The 24,945-nt window shown below is 37.3% G+C and overlaps 1 protein-coding gene across 1 annotated transcript in view; it reads right to left on the bottom strand.

The window, feature by feature from the left end:
• Positions 1-19,990, bottom strand: part of LOC122516228 (obscurin) — a 31,806-nt gene extending 11,816 nt beyond the window's left edge. Inside the window, 20 exon segments of the mRNA XM_043633878.1 lie at positions 238-817; positions 895-1,799; positions 1,876-2,273; positions 2,368-2,509; positions 2,607-2,852; positions 3,760-3,795; positions 4,060-4,311; positions 4,378-5,284; positions 5,374-5,511; positions 5,593-5,757; positions 6,811-6,903; positions 8,982-9,077; positions 9,173-9,254; positions 10,200-10,370; positions 10,463-10,594; positions 12,725-12,883; positions 13,225-13,334; positions 13,502-15,498; positions 15,501-18,870; positions 19,264-19,990. Coding sequence (XP_043489813.1) covers positions 238-817; positions 895-1,799; positions 1,876-2,273; positions 2,368-2,509; positions 2,607-2,852; positions 3,760-3,795; positions 4,060-4,311; positions 4,378-5,284; positions 5,374-5,511; positions 5,593-5,757; positions 6,811-6,903; positions 8,982-9,077; positions 9,173-9,254; positions 10,200-10,370; positions 10,463-10,594; positions 12,725-12,883; positions 13,225-13,334; positions 13,502-15,498; positions 15,501-18,102 — 9,211 coding nt within the window. The 5' untranslated portion in view covers positions 18,103-18,870; positions 19,264-19,990.
• Between the last annotated feature and the right edge of the window lie 4,955 nt (positions 19,991-24,945).

The following is a 24,945-nucleotide window of genomic DNA, read 5'->3' as shown; positions in this document are numbered from 1 at the left end:
TTTTTCGAATCAAACCTGCTGCGCTGCTGCGCCGATAAACTGATTATGAGAGATTTGTTGGTTTTTATTTATTTTTTCATTTCAAAATAAGTATATTACCCGAGTTAACTTTGCTAATGCGTTATCGTGATGCCCGATTTTGAAAATCGAAAATATCTTTGAAAAATTTAGGACGGAGCAGCGCCTCAGTATTTTTTCGTTTTAACAGCGTTCGAATAAAAAACTGAATGATCTTACTGAGAACGATGACTTTGCTCTTGCTGAGGACCATTCCGAGTTCATTTTCTGCGCGAACCTCGTAAGCTCCACCATCCGATCCTTTGACCAAAGTTACCGTCAAATCGTAACTCTCCTTTCGTTGTTGATCCCTGGTAATCTTGATTCTTGCATCAGCCGATACTTCGTGCCCATCCTTATACCATTTGACATCAGGTTCGGGCGTGCCAGATATTTCAACAGTTAATTTCAACGTTTCACCTTCTTTGATCCTTTGATCGGCCAATTTTTTCAAAAGTTTTGGCTTAGTCTTAACCGTAAAGTCAGCGCTGCATTTATTCACGCCATATTCGTTCTCCACTTTACAAGTGTATCTACCCTTCATTTCTTCCTTTACTTCCTTCATGACGAGCTTGTAACTGTCACCTTCCTCGATGCGAGTGTACTCGTTACGTTTTTCTGTGATTTCCACATCACCGATGAACCAATGAACGTTTGGTTTTGGATAGCCATCAACTTCAACGATTAATTCGATGTTGGAGTCGCCTTCGTTGGCCGAGAAATCACTCAGTTTCGATTTAAATCTTGGTACGCCGCTTACCTAGAATTTTCGTATAATAATATCTTGCATCGAGTATAATTAAGATAGATTAATTTGACGTTAATTCGCAAACATACCTGAACTCTGGTTTGATCCGAAACAGTGCCATGAGCATTAGTTACTTTGGTTTTGTATACCGCGGCATCGGTGCCAACTGCACCAGTAATCTTTAACATGTAATTCTTTCCTTCTCGCACGATCTTGATACGTTCATCTTCAACAACAGTCTGTTCATCCTTGTACCACTCCACTGTAGCCTCTGGATCTGAGTCAACCTCGATCAACAGAGTCAAAGAATCACCTTCGTCAATTACCGGGATCGTACCCAATTTCTTTCTGATTTTGGGTGGACTCTTAACAGTAAGATTCCATATTTCTGTGGTTTGATTGATCTCGTTTCGAGCTACGATCGAATAAGAACCAGCATCTTCTACGCGAACACTGTTGATCTTGATTTTGTATATATCAGTTCCTTCCTTTTCTATCTTGATACGTTCGCTTTCTTGGATCAATTGTCCATCTTTATACCACTTAATTTCTGGTGCCGGAGTAGCTTCCACTTGAACGGTCATCGTTAAACTATCTTCCACGATCGCTGTAGTGTTCGATTGTTTCTTTATGACTTTTGGTGCAGATTTCACGATAAGTTCAATTTCCGTAGTGTCCTCTCCAAGTTCGTTCTTTGCTCTTATGGTGTAGATACCAGCGTCCTTTGTTGTTACATTTTTGATTACCAATGATAAAGATTCTTCGTCTTCCCAGAGATATTTTATTCTTCCACCAGCAACTATTTCATTTCCATCTTTGGTCCATGTGATATCTGGCTTGGGATAACCTTTCACTTGCAAGTCCAACATCGCAGAACCTCCCGCGCTTACTTCCGATTGTTTTGATTCTGATTCCAGTTTAGGCTTTTCTGGATCTCTTAGTAATTGGTTGACCGCACCTTGTACCGTCAACTCCGCGCTACAACTTATATTACCTGAAGCAATTAAATGTAATATATTACTATTATAAAGTAACATTTTTGATAAATACAAGTAAGACAGTATAGCTACCTGTGCTTGTTTGTGCAACGCAAGTATATAAACCAGCATCTTCGGGCTTCACATGTTGGAATACCAATGCCAGAGTATCCTCGTTATCTTTGAAAAGTACTTTGAACCTTTCCTCAGGATCGAAAGGTTCACCATCGCGAAGCCAAGTAAACTGAGGTTCTTCACCCGGTTCCAACAAACCTTCCGGTAATCCAGGAAACATTGGTTTATCTTCAGTCACGGTTACCGTAGCCTCGCAAGTTGCTTCGCCATAACGATTCATCGCTGTACAACTGTATTTACCGGCGTCAACCTTTTGGACATCCGGTATTACCATCTCGTAGAATCCTTTATCCGCTTTTTCAGTTACTATCGTTACACGTGCGTTTCTCGAGTCGATTAACGAGCCATCTTTATAGCTAATTAAACCAACAAATAATTTATTAAAATAACAATCGTTTAACTTGAAAAACATTCGCAAAAAACGTACGCCCTCATTTATTTTCAACTTACAATTTAAGTTCTGGTATTGGATCACCTTTTACTTTAATCATGAAACGTAAGTAAGTGTTTTCTAATAATTCGGTATCTTTTAAACGTACTAAGAAAATCGGAGAGTTTGCTTCTGCTCGTGCTTTCTTTTCTTCGGTTGTTACTATAATTTTTATATATTAATTATTAATGAATATATATTTATACAAATAAATATATAAAGTGTTATACAAATTATACACTTTTCGGACGAAACTTACGTTCTTGGACAACTAATTGTGCCGTACAAGTTGCTTGACCATCCCCATTCATGGCACGAGCAATATAAATTCCAGAATCTGATTCGTGAACATTTTGTATTTGAAGTTTAAAACTTTTCTCGTCGGATGACTGAATCACGCGATCCGCTAATTTATCATTCAATGGTTTGTTATCCTTAAGCCATTGTATCTTTGTTGTTTCGTCGGCCGTCACCAAAGTGCATTCGAATGTAGCAACTTCTCCAGCTGAATAAACAATGTTTCGATTAAATAAGTTGTAACAAAAATTGATGGAATATTTATTGATGATACGATAAGCCAAATATAGCGACTGGAAGTTGTACGATATTTGAAGGATATTGCAGTTTCGTATAATGCTTTTTTTATTTTTTTTTATTCTATAGAATGAATATATTTAAATAATCGTTTTTTTATTTGTGTGAATTTACATCGACTACACAAAAGAGATTTTTATAAGCAGAAGTATAGAGAAAGTACACGAATACGTGTATTTGATGTGGTTTTAGTATTTTATCAGTCAATATGTTTTTACAACACCAACAAATACGTAATAGAAAATGACACATATTTCTAAAAATACAGGACGATGACAACAAAGTAATCCCAACTGCTAGAGAAAAGGGAAGACAAAAATATTTGCTTGCTAACGTAAAAACGTGTACCTACGAAATGCATGAAATTTTACTAAAATTGGTACAGTAAAAAGAGATTAAGAGACTATTCACGAGTATAAAGCGATAATGGTTAAATTGAGATGAGTATGCTTATTCTATTAAAAATAAATATTACGCGTAACGGGGTACATAGAAATTTGAATAGTAGTTTGATAAGATTGAAAGTATAGTATGTATGATGTAAGTGAAAAATATGATGTGTGGCGTGAAAATGGTATAGCTGTGTGAAGTGTGAATTGTGAAATATAAAAGATGATACATCTAAAATAAGCAACGAAGCAATTTCAACCTGCGACAATAGTTGTTCACGTCTAGAAGCATTTTAAATAGCTGGCTAGAAGAAAAAGATAGATAAAAGTAGAATGATAAAAGTTATAATCATATACGAGTAATAAGTCAAAATGCATAAAATAGTAGAGCATGATGAGAAATAGTAGTCAAATTTCGTGTCACTTTACCTATGGCGTGTATCAAAGCCTTTTTTGCTCGACTCGCTAGAACAATAAAAATGTATCTTATGATACGTTTGTCGAATACTTGTTTGTTTCATGTTATCTAAATTATATCACTTGTATTATTAATACCTGTACCTCTCGTTCGTATAAAGATCTATAATTATTAAAATTGTATGCTATAGATCGCGCGATGATCGTTGCCTTTTTCTTTTGCGAATAAATGTGTAGTATAGATGATATAAACCGCGATTATCCGTTTAAATTCGAACGAATGGCACAATTAACGTGACAACGATTACTTACGTTCAACATTACATCCTTCGATAGTTTTGAGGAAGATAGGTTTTCCAGTTTCAGTAGCACCTAACGAGATTTTCGCTTTACTTTCAACTGCTGATTCTGCACCTCCGCTGGTGGCTGTTTTGTAGGAGCTTGAAGTTTCGCTGATTTTTTCGGTGCCATGGAGAGACGAAGCTGTAACCGCGGCACTAGTAGATGAAGATGATTCAACGTATGAAGTGACACCAGAACGAGTACTCGATACTGATGAATACTCTATGGACGATGATCAACGTAAGTCCCAGTTATGAATTTTTTATCGAATAGAAAAATTGTTCTTACCCTCTACGAGCTTCGAAGAGGCACTGAACCGACTCGAAGAATATCGGCGAGACATATTTGGATCTCCTTCTTCAATTTTAGTTTCGGTTTTTGGATTTGGTGCTCCGGGGTTTGATGGATTTCCTTTTTGTTGACCTGGATTAGATGGATTAGTATTTTGGGGGCCTGGATTCGATGGATTTGTTTTTTGGGGGCCTGGATTCGATGGATTTGTTTTCTGGGGACCTGGATTCGATGGATTTGTTTTTTGGGGACCCGGGTTCGATGGATTTGTTTTTTGGGGACCCGGGTTCGATGGATTTGTTTTTTGAAGACCTGAGTTCGATGGATTTGTTGTTTCAAGGGGTTTTGGATTTCCTTTCGATTCTTCTGGCTTTGGTGGCTCTGGATTTCCTTTGGCGATTTCTGATTTTGGTGGTCCTGGATTGTCTTTAACTACATCTGCTTTTGACGGCTCTGGATTCCCTTTGGCTGCTTCTAATTTTGGTGCTTCTGGATTTCCTTTAGCTACTTCTGGTTTTGTTGGGCCAGGATTTCCTTTGGCTGGTTCTGGCTTAGGTGGTGCTGGATTGTCTTTGCCTACTTCCGCTTTTGGTGGCCCCAAATTATCTTTGATAATTTCGGATTTTGGTGATCCTGGATTCGTCGAGATTCCTTTTATGTCCGCCTTGGAAGAATCTTTTATTTCTTCTTTTCCTTCTGGCACTTCTTCTAATTGTAAATCGTCTGCTGCGTGTTCCGCTAAAGCGACTAGATCGCTGGCGTATTGCCGAATTTCTTTCAACCAATACGCTTTCACTGGATCCTTATGTGCTATTAAAGTGATCGGATAGCCAGGGAGACTTGGATTGTGTAATTCGAAAGAACGTAAATCATCCGGATGATCCTTCAATTCTACCTCCGGCAACTGAAATTTGATCACCGTGGTATATACAAAAATCACGCGTGTAACACAAAAATCGAAATGAAATTGAACGGATTAATTGCATTACGTACTCGAATGATATCCTTTAGAACGAAAACTGATCTGTCTTCCGAAATTCGTCTGACTTTGCAGATGAGTATTCGAGCTTTGAAAAGAAATAGATACCTTTCCTTACTTTTTCCGTCCTTGTCGATAACTGTAAACCACTCCTACGAATGTAATTATAAATTAATACCAGAGTTAAATGAATTCGTAGAATGTAACAATTATCAAATATTAAATGTACTGACGTGTGTTAGCAATCTACCAAGTTTATGTATGTTGCCTTTATATCCTTCGATATTACTAATGAATTTATTATCGGTTGCTCTGTGGGGGATACCTAGCATCAACTCCAAAGCTTTTTGGAGATCATCACAGTTTTCACCTAGTCGTGTCGAATACTTCACCAGTTCCTGAAAAAATTCGATACCGGTTAAGGATCTATAAGTTAATAAAAACTTCGCCTGCATGATCGCTGGACGGATCAAGGTCAGCGATCATGTTGCCGGTCCTAAGCCCGGGAAAAGGAGGAAGGTTGTTGGATCAGGTTAGCTCCCTACCCAACGTAAAAAAAAATTTGCGGCTCATAGAAACGACACTCTGTCTATTAGCAGAATGGACAACAAGAATCAGCAGAATTGCACGGGATAAATCACCGATTGGCCGCAAAAGTGCGGGGCGCCCACGAAAACGATGGTGCGACAATTTAACAGTGCAATAGGCAGAAAAACGTCGTTACGAAACAGGCAACTTGCCTAAATTAAAGAATGAAGAAGAAGAAGAAGTTAATAAAAGAGTTTGTATAAGCTATTGATATAAACACTTGTCACTTTTCACTGTTTTTCCAACGCGATCGAAGTGAAGTTGAAGAAAGGATAACGTGCCATGAAGATGACCTGTTTTTAGCTCGCTAAATTCGTACGACTTTTGCGCCCACTCATCATTCATATTACCGAGCATAACATTTCCAGTCGTATTGCGATAATCTTTCGCAATATTTGTGTTTTCAGTGTGATAGATAAATAATGAAAATTAATAACAAAGAATATCGAATAACGAAGTGCAATAAATCGATGAGTGGTATGAATATACTATTATATATGTAAAGTATATATATATATGTTGGTTGTATTAGAATTCGTAAAAAAGATTCTACAGATATCAATAATTTCACTGGGGCGACGTATTTTCAAGGCAAGGCAGGAAGTATTCTAGCGCCGTATTCTATTTTCGTCAGACGCAATAAAATTTAGATATAAATATATATGGGACGTATGTATGCTCCATATTCAGTCGTGTTAGATCGTTTTGTTACTATTTTAATAAAAGTATGTATCATACATTTAATATCAATTCGTAGTTGTAGTTCTAGCATTGTTTAATAGAATCTTTAAGTATATGTTATGTTTGCATTGAAAGCTTTCAAAATCTACCACTTGACGCTTTAGCAAATCAATGAAAATTACCTTCAGTAGAAGCTGGTAGTCGTTTATGCGTTGTATCGGAAGCTTTAAATGTTCTGATACGCTTTTGTCGTCACCGAGAGTCTGGCTCAGTTCCTACAAAGAAAAAACGATATAAGTTAAAAAAAGAACCAAGCGACTATTGAATTAAAACATTGTCTTATGCCAATGCTCGGAAGTAATTGTCATTACTTTTCTTTGCTAATAAACGAACGATAGAATTTATCGATAGCACTGAAAATATACAAATGAATGAAATTCAACACTAACAACGTTGAAAGTACACTCGGAAAAATAGCCACCAAAAGTTGTCGACCAGTATAAACAAAATAGAAAAGTTTATAAAAATCTAGATAGAATCAACAAGATCATTCAATGTTCACGTTCGTCACCGTAACTCGACACCGAGGTGACACGAATTTGGCGCAAACACGTGTATTTTTGGACGTGATTGGATTGTCCACAGACGAAAAACTACGCGAGTTGGTATTAGGTACCAAGACGCCAATTGACAGATAGTTAACGTGTCTATGAGAGAGAGAGAGAGAGAGAAAGAGAAAGATGATCCCAAGTTTGTATGAATTGAAGGACACACCTTGAAAGTTTGTTCCTAGCCGGTGTTTCGACGTCGTTTTCTGTGGCTGCTCGCAAACTGGATCATCGGATAAAACTTCGTTCCTTTCAGACAGACAGTCAGTGGTTACCGAGAAAAAGCCCAAGCCCAAGCCCCCACGATAGCTAGTTAGGAGACCAATACGGCCACGGCTATACTTAGACGAACGCTTTGCAGAGTGACCACGCAGAAAAACGACAGGAAGATCGCACGCGAATCTTAGACGTTTTTACTCTTACTCACTTAACTCATTTACTCGCTTGGATCTCTTCGTCGTTTAAGTTATTCGATATTTATATATATGGACGTACGAATATACATATGCAATCAAACTTGATAGATTCGTAAACAATTTCCTAATTCCTTTTCCTATAACGAAAGGTTCGAAGAATTTTTCGAACAAATTCTCGAAGAATCGTCTAATTCACGAATCTAAGAATATTGTTAAGAATCATTGATAGAAAATTTCGAATAGCCCATCTATATAAAAGAATAGTTTAAACGTTGTTGTTTCCTTCGCCTACGCCATTACGTAGCTCGGTGACTCTCGAAGAAGTTCTTTCAAGTTTAGATTTAACGATGTTTCAACAAACGCGAATAGATATTTTGATCGTGTAATAACTACCACGAGTAAATAGAAGTATCCAAATGACTCATAGAATCGTCCAATTGTTCAGGTAAAAAACGAAAAAACTTGGGTACAAGCTCGATCGGTCAATGGTCAATTTATATTTCAAGGTCAATGACGAAAAAGAGCGATTAAGGCTTGATCCTAAATAGAAAGCAATGCAGTCTGCATCTGTGCAGACGATGAGATTTGATAAGGTACGGTGCGATAAACTTTCTTTTCTTTTGTTTTCTTTTCTTTTGGGTATACGTTCACCATCGAGCAACTATCGTGCGTTCGTAAGAGAGACGAAAGATGTTCGGCCTGTTAAGAATAAACCCAGCTATTTCGGGGGCTGGACAGACGCCTGCTTGGCCCCCGCCCGTTATATAATTGCAACATTTTCTCCAATCCATACTCCGACTCGATTATAGAGCGTGGGACGATTCACGCGTCACCTGTTTCTTCTTCTTTTCAAAGATATCGTTGGACGAGGGAGGATACCTAGTTTTTCTTTGCTACGTTCATTATTTCCAACTAAATTTGCTTAATCGAATATTTTTCCTACGTATGCATCCAAAGAAACGAAATAAAACAGATCCGCCATTGTTAATTCGATAGATCCAAGATATCTATTTGTTTTTAGATTTACATAGATTATCTGAGATACGGCGCTAAGTATGAAAACTACTGGCAGAGATCATTTGTAACTGTCGAGTTTAAGAATCTATCTTTTAGCAAGCTTCCCTGTCACGACGCAGATAACGCGTTTGGTTTGTGCCAAATAGTTGAAGAAAGTAGAAATCTGTTTTATCCTTTTCATACTACTGACTTTTGAATTCCTACAGAAATCTGCATTATCATTTTCTTCAAATCGTGTACGTTTCTTTTATACGATCTGTCATTATTACGACATTTTTTTTCTTCTTCTTATTTTAATTAAATTAAACATACCTCAAAGTATTCTCGTACTTGATCGTTCGTCTGAAGAAATTCCTGAGCAAGTGGTTCGTCCCGGCAGTAAGCTACGTGTTTGTCGAAGTCACGTTCCTTGGATAAATAAATGAATTTATTAAATAATTATTTTCTACGTTTATTATATATAAGGAAAAAAAATGTATTATTAAATTATAAATAATACTTACAAGTCTCAAGAAAGTTTTTCCCAACATGCGTGGCTGATCCGCGTAGTATTTAACACCCTCGATCAACACCCTGCCGAACGATCTAAGTAAGGCCGGAATTAATTTTCATGCCACAAAATCACTCCATGCCTACGTGCCTTTAATTTTTGCTTCTCGTAAAGACGCGTACAAAATACTGCTATACAGTTTTTATTAAAAGGGTTTTTTTCTTTTTTTTTTTTTTATACAAAAGTAAGGTTTGCGCGAGGCAAAGAAAGGGCTTACAATTAGTCACGAAGGGGTGTAGGGATTGCAATGACAATAGTCACAAAAGCAAACTGAAATCTTGTTTGTGGTTCAACTAGTATAAATTAAACACGAACTTTTGGTTAATACCGAGAATGTGTCTTTAGATCTCGGAGATTTGTCATTTTTTCTGTAATCTTTTCGTTCTTGTATTTGAAATACATCGTTTTCCCACAAGATTACGTTTTTTCTTTTTTTCAATATCATTTTATTTAATAATACGAGTCAATGAATTTGTCAAGAATTATTATCAATTTTGTAATGTACGATTTTTGATCGTTTCGAAACATAATCTTGAGGAAACATTTGGAATATTATTTCGTATTTCACACACCCCTAAATATATATAGGTATACTTATTAAAAAATAAATCCCAAACAAATAATATAGAAATATATAAACACGTAAATTCGGTGACGAAGCCACACGTGCACAAAAACAAATTTCAAACATGGATATTCATTCGATTTGTTTCTCCGCATACTGTTTTTCCTAAACTGACAATGAAAAATGTAAATTAATGAGTTTAAGTGTACGCTTGATTTATGAATGCTCGTGTTTCTACACGAGTAGTACGTGTGTTTTTTTGGCATGTTTTTATGATACTAATACAAAATAACGAAATTTCAGTTTGTTTCGTGTATGATGGACGTGTTTTGAATAGAGTCGTGGTTGAATCTGAGAGATCAAAATTGAGAGATTGTACTTTTTTGTACGATCGATTAATCGAACTTTTACGTACGTGTTGTGAAAGTCAGCGATTTGCTTGAGATTCGTAAAAATGATGTCTTTGTTATCGCGAACTGTACGTGGAACATCTGGATTGTCGAGAGGTTTCAAATAACGTTCAACGACCAATTGAATGTCTCTCCCAAATTCTTCTTCGGTTTCGACCAGTTCCTTCACCACTGCCCTATAAACAATACATTATCACGTATCTTTTACAAGGAATAGAATTATGATAAAAATACAAAATAAAATGTAATTATAAATAAAGTAACGTACTCTCTTCGATAATGAGAGTCCTCTGGTCGATTATGACCAATAATGGCGGAACTTTCCTCGCTGAGACTCGTTTGCATAAGTATGGACATTGGTAGCCATCCTTCTCTTCCATCTGCTGTACGAACGTACACTCTGCACACACGCAACAAAACATATCACGTTTCACACTAAGAAATAATATTTATCCATTATTAATAATGAAAATAAAGATACCATCGAGACGTATTGTACAAATGTATTACATGTAAGCAAGTATTGCGTGCGTCATTCGATAAATTTTCGAAAATATTATCACGTTATACCCTCTATAAATGTCATATTTTTCCGTACACATAAATCCATATTTTCATAGTTCGACTGAATGAACGATAATTCCGATACGTTACGTGAGATAGTGCGACGTGTTAGTCACAAGATAAAAATATAATTCGGTGAATCCCACGCATCCGAAAATCTATCTATACTTTGTCCAATTTTGATGGAAATCATTCGCTTGCATCTATTTTTTCCGCAGTCATTGGATGCAATTTTAAGAAAGTATTACTCGAAATAGTAACAATTCTAATGAATAATATTTACCGATGAGATAATATTAATACGATGAAAAATGTCAATAGAAATTTCGTCTAATCGTTTGTAGAATTTATAAACGAGGTGTAAATCGGTTCGAAACGTGCGACAGTTTTTCTTTTCGTTTTTTTTTGGCAAGTGTTATCATTTTCTTTTCTAGACTTCGAAATATAGTTATCTTCTCAGCTCAACAGCAGCCATACATTTCTACGTAAATCCGTAGTAAATGGTTCGCAGCTCATTGAACGTCAACGCTGCCAGAATCAGAGGCGACATTTTAGGCTTGAACCTCACCTTTACCCTAATTTATTTTCAGAACTGGCCGATATTTATCCTTGCGCGGAGTCAGCCTTCTTTTTGGCGAGCTAATATATCCCGAAACTCCTGCGTCTTCTTAAAAGATGATTATGCAACTGGTTTCCTGCGCAATCGTCTTCAAACATTCATTTTCATTGCGAGAAGCAATTATCTTTTAATAGATAAAGGAATGCATATCGTCTTGGACAATCCTATTATTGGATAGACAAGACCGATATTTTCATATTATTTTAAGATTCGATTTAAACGACAACAATGATTTTTGCGTCTTTTCTTATAGCACTTTGCAGAAGAATTTTCATATATTTAAGTAAACGTAAACGATTATTTTTCACAAGTCAGAAAATCGAATGTTTTTATCAATTTTTGGCGTTACGCCGATTTTCAAAAGATATTCCTTCTTTAAGTTATTATTGTTCTGGACATTTATAAACGGATAATCTTAATTAGCGTCATTATAAATCAACTTCCCTGAATATATCTTTGTGCAAAGGAGGAAGAAGTTGATATAGATCTGATAAGTCTCGTCGACAAACACAATGACGATCTAATTTCGATCGTCTCTCCTTTTATAGTTATCTCATAAACCTGAACTGTACTATTAACGATGCAAATGATTGCATTTAAAATCCACCGAATATTTTGTCTCTTGTGAAAATAATAGAAATTTTCCTCAAAACTTCAAAGTTTTATCTTTCGCATGATGCCTTACGATAAGTTCATTGACCTCAGGACGTTGAATGTAACGTTCGTCGTATGCACCTGTCGTTTCTGCACATAACAGTTACTATTTTGATCGAGCAACACTTGCCTCGTCCGTTCGAGATTCGATTGGCAATTCATGTACTGTTTAAATTCACACTGAATTACTCATAAATTTTCGGTTAATTCACTGTCCGCAAAGTAGTTGCTTTTAGGTTTCGATCCTCTCGTAGATTTCCTTCATGATTGCACTTTTAGGTACGATCATATAGCCAATTAGATAGATAAATACGGAGATTGCTTTCAACTTTGTAGACATTTCTATTTCTCGCATTAGTTGACACGATTTTCTTCTACTTTCCGGAATTATCATTTCCTCTTGCTTTTCACTCGAATTATTCAAGAATTATTCGTAGAAATCTAGGAAGAGTGTTTTGCATTCACAAAACAAAGAACGATGTAATATTATCGAAGAGGAAGAAGAAGAAGAACAAAACGCAGCTGTTTAAACAACAATTCAAGCATTGTCATAAATGGGATTTAACGATGACAAGCTTTTGGCTAGCGCAGTCGAAAGTTCGATGAACAATTTCGTATCTTCTTATCGCTCTTATATATCGATGATATTTTTTCTCTTCGATTAATTATTTGAAATTTGTTATTTAGCCTTACCTTTGGAGGCTACTGTCCGAGTTCGACCTCGAAATGCATCGTGCTCGTGGATCTGTATGCTTTCGACGTGGTCGAATGGACAGCTTGTGTTTCGCAGCGGAATTGTCCAATATACCGTAGATCTCACCAATTTCCAACTCGGGATCCATTCTCATTTTCCTACAACATCGTCAATCGGTCGGTCATAGAGCCATCTTGGCTCGATTTTTAATATATTTGATTGTTTCATTTTGTTTGTTTATGTCTCGAAGCAAGTTGCACCTCGACGATTGCAACAGAGGCAATTCCAAGCGATTAAGCGATTATATTATATGCAGCCATGATATTCCACTTGTTAGGTTTTTTTTTTTCTCATTTATTTTTCATAGCAAATTTTGTTTAGTCGTATAACGTTGGTTATCGAAGTGAAATATTGAAATGCTCTAATTATCGATCTAATATAAATACAACACTGTTACACAATTTTTCCATGCCAATTCGACGAAAAATGTTTCACTTACTTTGCATGATCGGCATATTCGAAAGCTTCCACGATATCACCAACGTTCACCGTAAACCCATCGGTCTCGTCCGTGTAATCCTTTACGACGATGTAATTATCCAATGGTTTCTGAAACAAAAAGATACGATAACTCGTATTATATTACATCCATTATTACATTCGAGAAATGTTTGTCAAAGTATTCGATGGATAGGAAGCTTTAATCAGATTCCAATGTCTGTATAATATGATATTTATTTTCTAAAATTCTAAGATAAAACGTCATGTCAAGTTACCATTCGTTCGTTACCATTCTCCTCCTGACAGATACTGCTTAATCTCTTGAAGCTCGGTGTATTTTCTCTACTACCTAAAATACCGAAAGACCTATCGGATCTTGACAGAGCTGCGGGAACGTTGTCCTGTTTCTGACAGAGTCCATTAGCCGAACCTTCGAGACTACTAGTTATCGAGATCGTTCCGGTGAACGTGGATGTCATTTCAGCTTCGATATCTTCTTCCCTGGCGACGGGACAACAGTACATGGAAAAACGATGAGCGGTTGGCCGATTCAATCTGAGAGCTGAGAAAACGTGCAACGGTTCGAAATGGTGAATACCGTCTTCGTCTAGAACAGTGTAGGCTACTTCTCCGGTCAATACCGATCTTGAGGCTTCCCTAGGTACGACGGCTTGCAAACCCTGTTTCAATATCATAAAAATCGAGGTTGGTTTGTGACTTCGTCTCATGAGAAACTCTTCCATGGCTAAACTATTGTCAGCGTGAAGTAACGCAGTTGGTACGTCAACGGACGATTGCAATGGTGCTTCTTCCGGAACTATCATCAGTGCTGCGCTTTCTCTAACAAGCGTTCTAAGACGTGGATCCGTTCTGGCCAATTCCGGATCGCTACAGAGTTGTCCAAGTGCGCTCATGAAAGGTGGCCTCTCTTCGGCTAATTTTCTCATTACCGTCAACCTCTTCAACACGTCCAAAGTTACTCTGTCGCTGGCCAAAGCACGAGTTGATTTTTCGTCGCTGATCACGGTTAAGAGACTACTAGCCGTGCTGGACATTCCAAGAGCTCGAGCCAATCCCACAGCTTGAAGTAACATTTCCCGAACGTTGCTACCTTGTTCGTCGTTCAACAATTCTTTCACCCGTATTTCGCTAGATTCTCTAACAGCTTGGACAATAGCTTTGTGCACGGTTTCCGCGGCATCTTTCTCTGTTGCTACGCTCCCTACCTCTTCCGATACTTTTTGGAGAACTCGCGAAACCAATTCCGGATCGTTTCTCGATACCGTTCTGAAAGCCGATCCGATCAAATCCGTACCGTGTTCTTCTTCGAGAACCATGGATAATCTTTCGAGTACTACGTCGTCTTTCAACGTCTGACCAACTATCGTAGACTTCAGTATATCCACTTTATTATTTTTCGTATCGTCCATTAATTCTAACATCGTACTTTGGCAAAGTTCGCTTCGGTTTTGTGGAATTAGGAGAATACGCAGAACATTCTCTACCGATTTGTCCATATTCTCGTCCTTCTGACGAAGCAATACATTAAATGCTTCGGTAATCGACGAATAAACCAAATCTTGTTTGACGTTTTCGTTATCATCCGATGAGTTATCGGATAACGCCAGAACGGCAGACGCCATAGCTGTTTTAATCGCATCTCGTAGCCATTCGTCGTCACTCGTCCTTTCCTTTACACCATTCATCATGATCGGCGATTTAGTGCCGTTCGTCAAAGCTTTCATTTCCGATCGATTTACATCTCGTTGTTGTTGCGCTATGTTTTTCGCTAGCTGTGCCACGGTAGAAACTACCTGAGCCATTTTTACCGCCACGTTACCGTGTAACCCAAGTTTTTCTGCCATAACCAGAGCTTGCTCCAAAGCTACAGCTTTCGGATCAACGTCAACGTCAACCGCAGGCAAATTTGCTAAGACCTTTCTACCAACCGATAAACCAGCTTCCGATAATTGCCTTAACATTCTAGCGTCTATGCTACTCTCTCCGTGATTTAAGGTATATGGATTGTAATGTAAATGATTTGGTCTGAGAAGACGCAATTCTTCGGGAGTAACCTCGAATCCTTGAACAGAAAATTCTACCTCGCCTTCCGGCGTATCGGTTAAATCCGGTGCTACGAAACGCGGACCTTCTTCCGTTTGTACGATTTGACCCGATACAAAAGTGATACCAGACTCTCCTGATTCCACAACTCGTCCTGGAACAAATCTAGGTCCGTCTGGGGTATCGACGACTTGTCCAGGTACAAACGAGAACCTTCCTCTTCCGTGGAAATCACTTGACCTGGTATAAAAGTTGGTCCAACTTTTGTTTCTACGATTTGGCCAGGTACGAACCTTGGTCCGTCGACCGTTTCCACGGTCTGTCCAGGAACGAATTTTTGTCCTGTACGTGTCTCAACCATTTGTCCTGGTACGAATTTTGGCCCACCGCTCGTATCGACCACTTGACCCGGCACGAATTCTTCTCCCTTTTCCGTCATTACTATCTGACCAGGAAGAAAACCATCTTCCGTCATAACACCCGGTACGAATCGCGGTTCATCTTTACCGCCACGTACCAATTGTCCCGGAACAATTCTTTTACCCTTTGGTAAATTTCTCGTACCTTCTGGAATAAATTCAACGCCGATATCCGTTTGGACCATATGCCCGAAAATTTCTCTCTGATCGGACATCGAACTCGCGTTAGCTGTTTTCGGATCTATCGGTATTCCCATCGGTCCTGCCTCCGTTAGAACAACTTCGTCGAATTTACTAGCAGCAGCAAATTCAAATCCTTTCTCGGTGAGCATAGTTCGTCCTGGAACGAATTTGTTTCCTTCCAGTTCTTTCGAAATTTGTCCTTCGACAAATTTTGGTCCTTTCGGTGTATCCAACGTCATACCCGGTACGAATTTAAGATCATTTTCAGATTCCTCGATGATTCCAGGTACAAAGTGGATCTCTCCGGAATCTTCCGTGACAAATTGACCAGGAACGAAATGACTACCTTGCGGTGTTACCACCGTCTGACCAGGTACGAATTTTGTTTTACCCGTCGGAGATTGTACACTCTGTCCTGGTACAAATTCCCAGTTGTCGGAATTTCGAACGCTTTCCCCGGCTACAAAAATTTGTTCACCTTGATGATCCGTGATCGTCTGCCCGGGAACAAATTTCAAACCATCCGGAGTGGAAATCGTTTGTCCAGGAACAAAATGTCCATTATCGGCTACTTGTCCAGCCACAAACTTTGGCCCTTCGTCGGTCAGGACAGTTTGACCTCGGACGAATCTACTACCATCTCTGTTGTGAAACGTTTGTCCTTGAATAAATTGCAAGCCCTGTTTGCTCGTTGGCAAAGTTTGTCCAGCGATGAAAGTCGGCGTCTCTAGGCCATTTTGTTCTTTAACTTTCATTATTTGACCAGGAATTAAAAGTGGTCCATCCGGCGTGTTCACCGTGAAACCGGGAACGAATGCAGGGCCTTGAGGTGTTTCCAAAGTTTGTCCTGGGACAAAAACGGGACCCGTCGGGGTTTCCACCGTTTGCCCTGCGATGAATCTCTGTGCACTTTTGATATCTAATTTAAGACCTTTTACCTTGTGCATCGTAGTTTTTTCGCCGTTATTAATTTTGTCCACTAAAGCAGGGATTTCCTCAACTCTGGGAAGACGTTCGAGTGCTGTCTCGCCAGCTTTCGTGAACTTGGCATTTACATTGGAGGTCGCTTTCAAGTCGTTAACCGAAATATTCATGACAGCGGATTCTAGAGCAGGCTCGGATTTTATTTTCAAAGGTGTCAACGGTTTTACTATCGAGATGGCTTCGAATCCACCGGTGTGTTCAGAAATTGGCGAAGTACTCGATAGCTCGGTACTCTGTTCAAACGTATGAGGTTCCAACTTAATCGGAGTAGGCAGCTTATTTATCAATGGTATAATCTTAGTTGAAATCGTATCTTTCTGAAACTTACTCAAGTCTAAAGATACTGAGAAAGTGTTGAACGAATCCTTCAACGAATTAGTCGTAGCAATTATATTACAAGCTCTCAATCTTGCAGCTTCCAAATCAATTCGTTTCCAGTTCTCGATTTGTTCTTCAACTTCCTCCTTAACGCTTCTCAATTTAAGATGTTTCGCCTTTTGAAGTTCCTCTTCTTCGGCAGCCTTTTCTTTTTCCTCGAAGATCTTTTTCGCGTAACTAAGACCACCCGCTTGTCTCTTTCTCTTTCGTTTCTTAGCTTCGATCTCGATTCTTTCGCGTTCCTTCAATACTTCCTCGCTTGGTCCTAGACCATCGAAAAGATTCTCAAAGTCTTCCAAATTCTTAAAATCAACGGATACATTTTTCCCTTGTTTCAGTCTCAAGAGTACGGTATCGCAGTCTCGTGATAACATCACGTCCTTGACATCTCCGTCCCTTACAGCAGCTTCCAATCTCGCCGGAAAAACTAAACTGCATCTTCGTTCTTCGACCGTGTAAACGAATTTGTGATCTTCCTCCTCGACCATCGGTTTTTTCCTACCCAACAAATCTCTCAATGCTCTCTGTTGTTCGTTTTCCCCTTCTAGTATCGGAAAGACGTAACGAAAATCCTTCAAGATGACGTGCTTCTTCTTCTCCCCGAGTATCAGGCCAGCTGTATAATGATGCGGACCAAAACCGGCAGCATTGGTGATCTTACATTTAGACTTGTCGTGCGAATGAACGCCGAGAAGTACTGGAATGTAATGATGTGTTGGAAGCCCATAAGATTTACCGGTTATACGACAAAAACGTTTGGCATCCGCTGGACTGATGGGAGGTAACAAGGGGAAATAATTTGGCTTGGGGAGGCCCCTGCTCCTCCCCGTGATCCTACAAAATGACATTTTTGTCCTTCTTCTTCTTCTTCTTCTACGATCTATCCAACTCTTCTACTTTCTTCCCTTTGATTTTGATCTTTCACTCGATACCATCAATTTATCATCGATCCTAATCTCGGGGACCATCCTTCGAGGTTCGTTTTCGTATTTCTCGACGTGAACTGTCTCGTCAGATCCATCGATCGATCATAATTTCTTAAATCATCCATAACGACAAAGAGGCCAAGTTGAAGTGTGAAACTTCTCTTTTTTTATTTTGATTTTTACATTTTCCGAATTAAATTTCTTTGAATTTTCTTTTTGCACGCGTATACACACACAGGCACAACGATTTCGATCGTTTCTTTTGTTTTTCTTGGACGAGCTTTCCTCTTCGTTGGGTTGGAGAAAGAGAGAGAGAGAGAGTGAGAGAGAGAGAGAGAGAGAGAGAAAAGTTATTTCTCCCAACCGGTCTGGTAGGAATACAATCCGGTGAATGATCTCGTACTGTCTGCTGCTGCTGCTGCTGATTATTTTTACCCTTTAACTTTTCTTTTCCACCCACACTCGATACGTTCTGCTATCTTCCTCGTTTCTTTTTTTTCTTCTTCTGTTTTTTTTTTCTTCTTCGATTTTTTTTATATCCGTATAAGCACTCGTCAAAATGAAAGGAAAGACAGAAATGAGAAAAAGTTTGCCACACGAAGGAGAAGAGAGTCGTCGCGTTTCGAGTTTATTTTTACTTGTGCGAAATGCCTATGAGGATTCCGTCGATGTTCTTGCCTTCGTCTTTCTCTGGTAAACGGCCAATTCTTTCATTTACACGTGAGAGAGAAAGAGGGAATGAGAGAAAAAGAAAGAAATGCTTGCAGCATCGACAACCAAAGTTGTTCTTGTACTTTCTCTCGATTACTCTCCAAGCTCGAATCTTTCAAAGTGTTCTCTTTGTATTTTCACTTTCACTTCTTCCAAGTCCTCCAATAACTCATCGGATCCGATTGGCAAAGGTGCAACAGATAAATTTACGACGAACGTTGTTTTCTCTTTAGATTTGTATCTATCGTTAATTTATCGAACACCGGTTAATCAAATTTCAACAATTATTTCAATAACTATCTTACATTTTCTACTATCCTAATAGTAACGAATAACGATAGAGAAGTATTAGCTCGTAAAGTATTCGCTCACTTTTAGTAAACCCCACGAAGCAACACCCCCGTCGTCCATCTATTTTCACGCCAGTGCACTGCACTCTTTCCCTCTCCCTCTCTTTTTCTCTCTCTCTCTCTCTCTCTGTCAAAAGACTTTTCCTCGGAACGACAAGATAAGATATTATTAAAAAATCATGCATAAATGCTATCTTCGTTATCATTCAACAAAAATACATTTCAATTGTCGTTTATAAAGTACAATGAAAAAAAGATAGAATAATGCAATTTATTAAGAATTTTTCCGGACGAATTCGAGTACATACTCATATTCGATGAATAATTTCGGTATTGATTCGATCGATTATTAAAAAACAAAATGTATATATATACTTTTCGTGATATTAGCACGCGAACGTCAAACGTTTATCGTAGATAAAATTCACGGGGCATCTATCGGATGTTATCTTTTAGTTTTCGATCTTTTTCTCTCTCTCTCTCTCTCTCTCTCTTTCTTTTTGATCAAGTTGTTAGTTGTTCTAGGATGAAGGATCAACGACACAAAATTTGCACCGTTACTTCGGAATAAACGTATTACGATTCGCGGCTAACGCTAGACTACTACTCGATGTAGGAGAAGTGGCTAAAGAGAGCCGTTTGCGCGACGAGACTCTCGGCTCCCCACGAACAGAAATAGCTACCCTTCTTACACTTCTTCTCCAATACAACTTCAGAACTCTGAGTTGTACACCGAGACTCGAGCCTTTTCCTATCCTATTTTCTCCTTCTCCTCCTCCTCCTCCTCCTCTTCTTACACATTTCTCTTATTCTATTCGTTATTTCTTAATTTAAACGAGAACATTAAACTAATTATTATCTCGAGAAAACTATCATCTTTTTATCTTACAACAACCAATTCTGATTTTATCCTAAATTCAACGAATTTTCTAATAAGATCATTGGATGATATATTTTTTTTTTCTTTTTAAATACAAAAATACGAACAAATGATATTACGTTAGTGAATATTTTGTTATTATTTCAGTGATTAATCGTAAACAATCATGGAAATTAGGACAATATTTGGGTACGCACGAATGTCTCTGATTTCTTCCTAAATTTCGACAATTTTTCAATAACGAATTCGAATCGATTTTTGATATTTCTTTTTTTTTTACTTTGATGTGTACAGTAGTAAAAGTGAAAAATAAGAACATACGATAGAAGCGAATTTTGTTGCGAATATTTAGTATTATTCGATCGGTGTTTCGTAAACATTTTCGAAATAAGGGCAATATTGGTGTTGGGATATTTTCAGCTTCGTACTCGTTATGCCCACGTGCATTGGAATCAACGTGTGCCCCTTTTCTGTATTTAGGAACGTTGCGTCATTATTTCATATAAAACTTCAATTTCGAGAACGTACCGTAGAAATAAAAATACGTTTTATTACGTTCGATAGGTTGAATATCGTAAAAGGAATCACCGATGCAACCAACTGGAATATTTCTCTTTCGTATAAAAGTAATATTCAATATAATTCTAATATTTTATATCGTCACGTTAATAATATATTAATTAATGCTTACCATAAAAACGAATGAATTTCACCCTGGTTAAACAAATTCCAAAGGTAAAATGATTTGCACCATTTCTCGACCGTAAAACAATCGTTTTGTTTCGTTTTGGTAGTTAAACGGGTCTGAAATAAATTCGCGACGCATTGTTGGCATACCGAGACATGGACGATAAACTTTGAAATGGGAATTATTGCAATACGTTTAGTTGTATATTTCGATCATGATATATCGATAACATTTAAGAGAGTGCGCAAAATTTGTCATAAAAGATTACCGCGAAACGTTTTGTACTATGATCCATCCTTTTGATTTATCACGATAGTCAAGGTTGATACTGATTTATTAACACTCCTAACTGTATTGTAGTATTGTATAATTTATATCTGACAAAAAGTTCTAAACGACGTTAAATCATCTAGAGATAATCCAAAAGAACAATTCGTAGGAAATCATTTTTTGATAAATTTCATATTTTTATCAACTAAACCGCTTAGAATAAAAAACAATCAAAATTCGTGTGACAAAATAGTGAAATCGTTTAGCGAAACTTTTCATCGTTCAATTGTAAATCATGATGATTTACTTGCATTACCTAGACGTTAAGATGTTTCTTTGAACAGGTCTATGAGTGGTATTGGCACATTGAAAGAGTCCGGTGATACGTGGATTTGATGTGCTGCCAAACTCACTGATCTCCGTCCGGATGAGTTCAATAAGTTACCAAGACAATGTCATTTATTTTCTTTCTATCGCGAGCTCGGAAATCTTTGAATCATTGACACATCCATCTTTTACTTTCACCGATCCTGTAATCATTGGATCCATATATTTTATCTTTCATTTTTTAACTGAACTAAGTCAAGTTTACAAAATACACATTTCATATAGATTAACCTTCAGGAGGAAAGAATTCGAAAATAATTATAGACAATTTTTAAGTTAGGTCAAGAGTAGCCGAAAATGCATTATACTCATGCATCGTTGCGACATTGAAAGTTTATCACGGTGTTAAAGACGTCGCACCTTCTTTCTTATTTTCTACTCATTTTCTGACACACGACGAAGAATAACTGGCACAAAATCTACATTTTTGACGTTCAGCCAAAACTGAAGAACTATACTGGACGATATTTCTTCTTCTTCTTCTTACGGACTGACTAAGAAATCAATTTTCACATTCATAAACACGATACAAGATTTACGGTATACGTTCTTTCGGTGATTTTGTGGTTACTGAAATTCAACGGTTCGGTTACAATGCATTCAATCATTTTATATTTATGTACATAAATTTGTATACAAAATTTATGTATATGATACGAACGATCCTGTAAATGAAAAAGCTATCGAAATGAATTGAAATGTAATTTTCGAAAGAAAGACAAAAATTAAATCTGTATTGATGTAATTGGAATGACGTTGTTGGTAGATTCTCGTACTTCTTCTTCCTCGGTAAGAAACTTTGGCATCAAACCAGATATTTTCTATCTAACTACTACGCGGTGCTCTACAGTTTTAGTTTAATTTAGATGATCTTATCGTGACGTAACGGTATTTAACATCTTCTTCTTTTCCTTTTTTATTACCTTTTTAATTTTTTCCCCTCACCCCACCTACGCGATAACCAATTAGCGCAAAATGTTTAATACCAGAGGAATAATTATACTTCCTTAGTCGCTGCCGTTTAATTTCCATTTACTTTGTTAATTGCAAATCTAGATTTGTAATAAAGATCGTGACGTATACGCGTGCAATATTTCAATTATACGCTTATTGCTATTTTGTTATGTCATTTGTAAAAAAAAAAGAAAAAATCTACATTGCTCACCCTAAGTGTCGATCTTCTTTCTTGGATTCTCGATTCACTCGCTACGATCTTGCTTACTTCCACTGAATATTCTGCAAAAAATTAAACGAGTTTTATGATTCCTGTGAATTTTTTTATTATGTTTACAGGAGAAACAAAAATATAGCTTACGGCTATCGATAAGAATTCCAAAAATATCAATTACCTTTTTTCCTTTTCGAAGTTACGCTTGTAATTGATCTGTTGTAAGCCATTTTATAGATGCTGAATTACGTCATTATTCTGTAATATAAAACATAATACATATAAAACATTTTTATTTCAATTAATTCTTTGTACTCGAAACGTTATGTCATTTGCATGCATTGTAAATGCATATCGTCGAAAAATTGCATCGAGTTGCTGGTTCGGTCTCGAGTGCAAAGGGTTAAATATTTATGGATTTATTTGTAAAGGGGTTTTAAAAAACATTTAATTTATTGTAATATCTACAAAAAAATTATTCGCATTCCAATGCGACGTCTTTTTTTCGCAATAACATTTTCGCGCGCTTTATATTCATTATTTTAAATCAATCAAATTTGAAATTTGTTACAGTGCTGCCATCTGAACTACCCGCTAAGAGAACGCAACATTTAAATTCATATTTCTGCATCTTCCGTAAGATAAATTCGAAAGTTTCTTTTTAGTTTGATCGCGCTGGTAATTTACCGACTATTAAAATCATGAAATATGCTACGATAAAGCATACAACGATTCTATATTATCGATAGAATGTTTAAAAACAAGCACGAAAATTTAAATCTAACATTTAACTAATTCGTTTCATTGTATAACTACGAGAACAAGATATTTGTTGTATGAATCATATCCTATTAACAAATTGGCTCTTCTTCGTTCTTTCGTTATTGTTAGATGTAGAATCGATTGAAAACACGTGTTACATTACGAACAAGATAATTAAATTTTTCGACGATGATATCTATCTCATTAAATCGCAATCTCGAGCTCATATACAAGATATAAAAATAAATTCAAATATGCCATAGCTGAAAACATTGTTTTTTTTTTTTCAAAGTTTATCACCGAATTCGATAATACACGTGAGACAAAATAGCAAAAGATAGAAATAAAGAGAAACGTATCGATAAATCGTAGAGAAACGATAGAGACGTAAAGATTGGTGAAAGTGGCGTCGGTGGATCAACCTTTGGTTTGAGCAAAATCTATTTCCGACACGTAGGAACCCGTATTCGTAGCTCCGATTGGCTGGCCCGCTAACTGAACACGCAGGGTTGGCCGCATTTTCTTGTACTTTCCCGTTAATCGGGTCACTTCCGCCATCGATTTCTATGCACCAATCGAAAATCTTCAATACGCACGAATCATGGAATTGCGGGAGAATATAAATAAACCGGAAGCAGTTAAAAAGAAATGATTTTTTTTTCAAACGATCGAACGAGATAAATTTTGATCGATAACGAGGAACTTATATTATGGAATATGCCTACGGAGATCGTAAACCTAAACTCCCAGACCCGCGCGTCCTTTGAAACTGTCTAAAGAAAATATACTTCTGTTGAAAATATCTATACACTATTTATCGTGATATCATCGTTCGATTTCCTGGCATCGATAAGTAACTGCTTTACCTTTATTCGTCACCTGGCACGACAACAATTCTTTATCGGGATCACCTAGTAAACGACTACTAAACTATTCTACTATCTATTACTTCAATCATGCTGCAAATTAATAAAAAAGAACCACCATAAATTGTAACATATAATTAAGGGAAGAAAACGCGAAGATCATATTTTTCTGTTCGCAAATGATTCTCTCGAGCCAACCAGCAAATTTTACAGCGAAGATCAACGCTCATTGAAGTTTTACACGCTGGCAAGTAGTATCTCGAGTTTTGTGATTCTAGTGACTAACACTATGTTGTTTAGGAAACAGAGAAGCTAAAAACTTGGCCTTCGTATGACTGGACCCACGGTTTGATTCACTGGACGCTTGACTTTCAGAAACTGTGCCAGGAAAATAGCGCGCAGCTATTTTACGAGGCACCTTGAGCACGTAACACAGAATTTCATTTCGAAGCAGGGAGTTACGCGTTCTGTGTATATTATGCGGTGTCACATGCATGTCAATCCATTAGTCGATGCAACCAAAAGTCTTTTGGGCTTTTTTCATTCGAATGTTATCGATAAAAGAAAAGTCTGATTGTAAGTTCGATAGTATCGATCGTATGATTCCATTCGAATAATATAAATCGATGATCTATGATCAATATTTTTTTATTTATACATACTACGCATATATATATATAATA

Source organism: Polistes fuscatus, unplaced genomic scaffold (assembly GCF_010416935.1).
Source record: "Polistes fuscatus isolate 324 unplaced genomic scaffold, CU_Pfus_HIC Scaffold2, whole genome shotgun sequence".
NCBI lineage: Eukaryota > Metazoa > Arthropoda > Insecta > Hymenoptera > Vespidae > Polistes > Polistes fuscatus.
The sequence above is the reverse complement of the archived record's forward strand: the minus strand, read 5'-3'. Positions and strand labels throughout refer to the sequence as shown.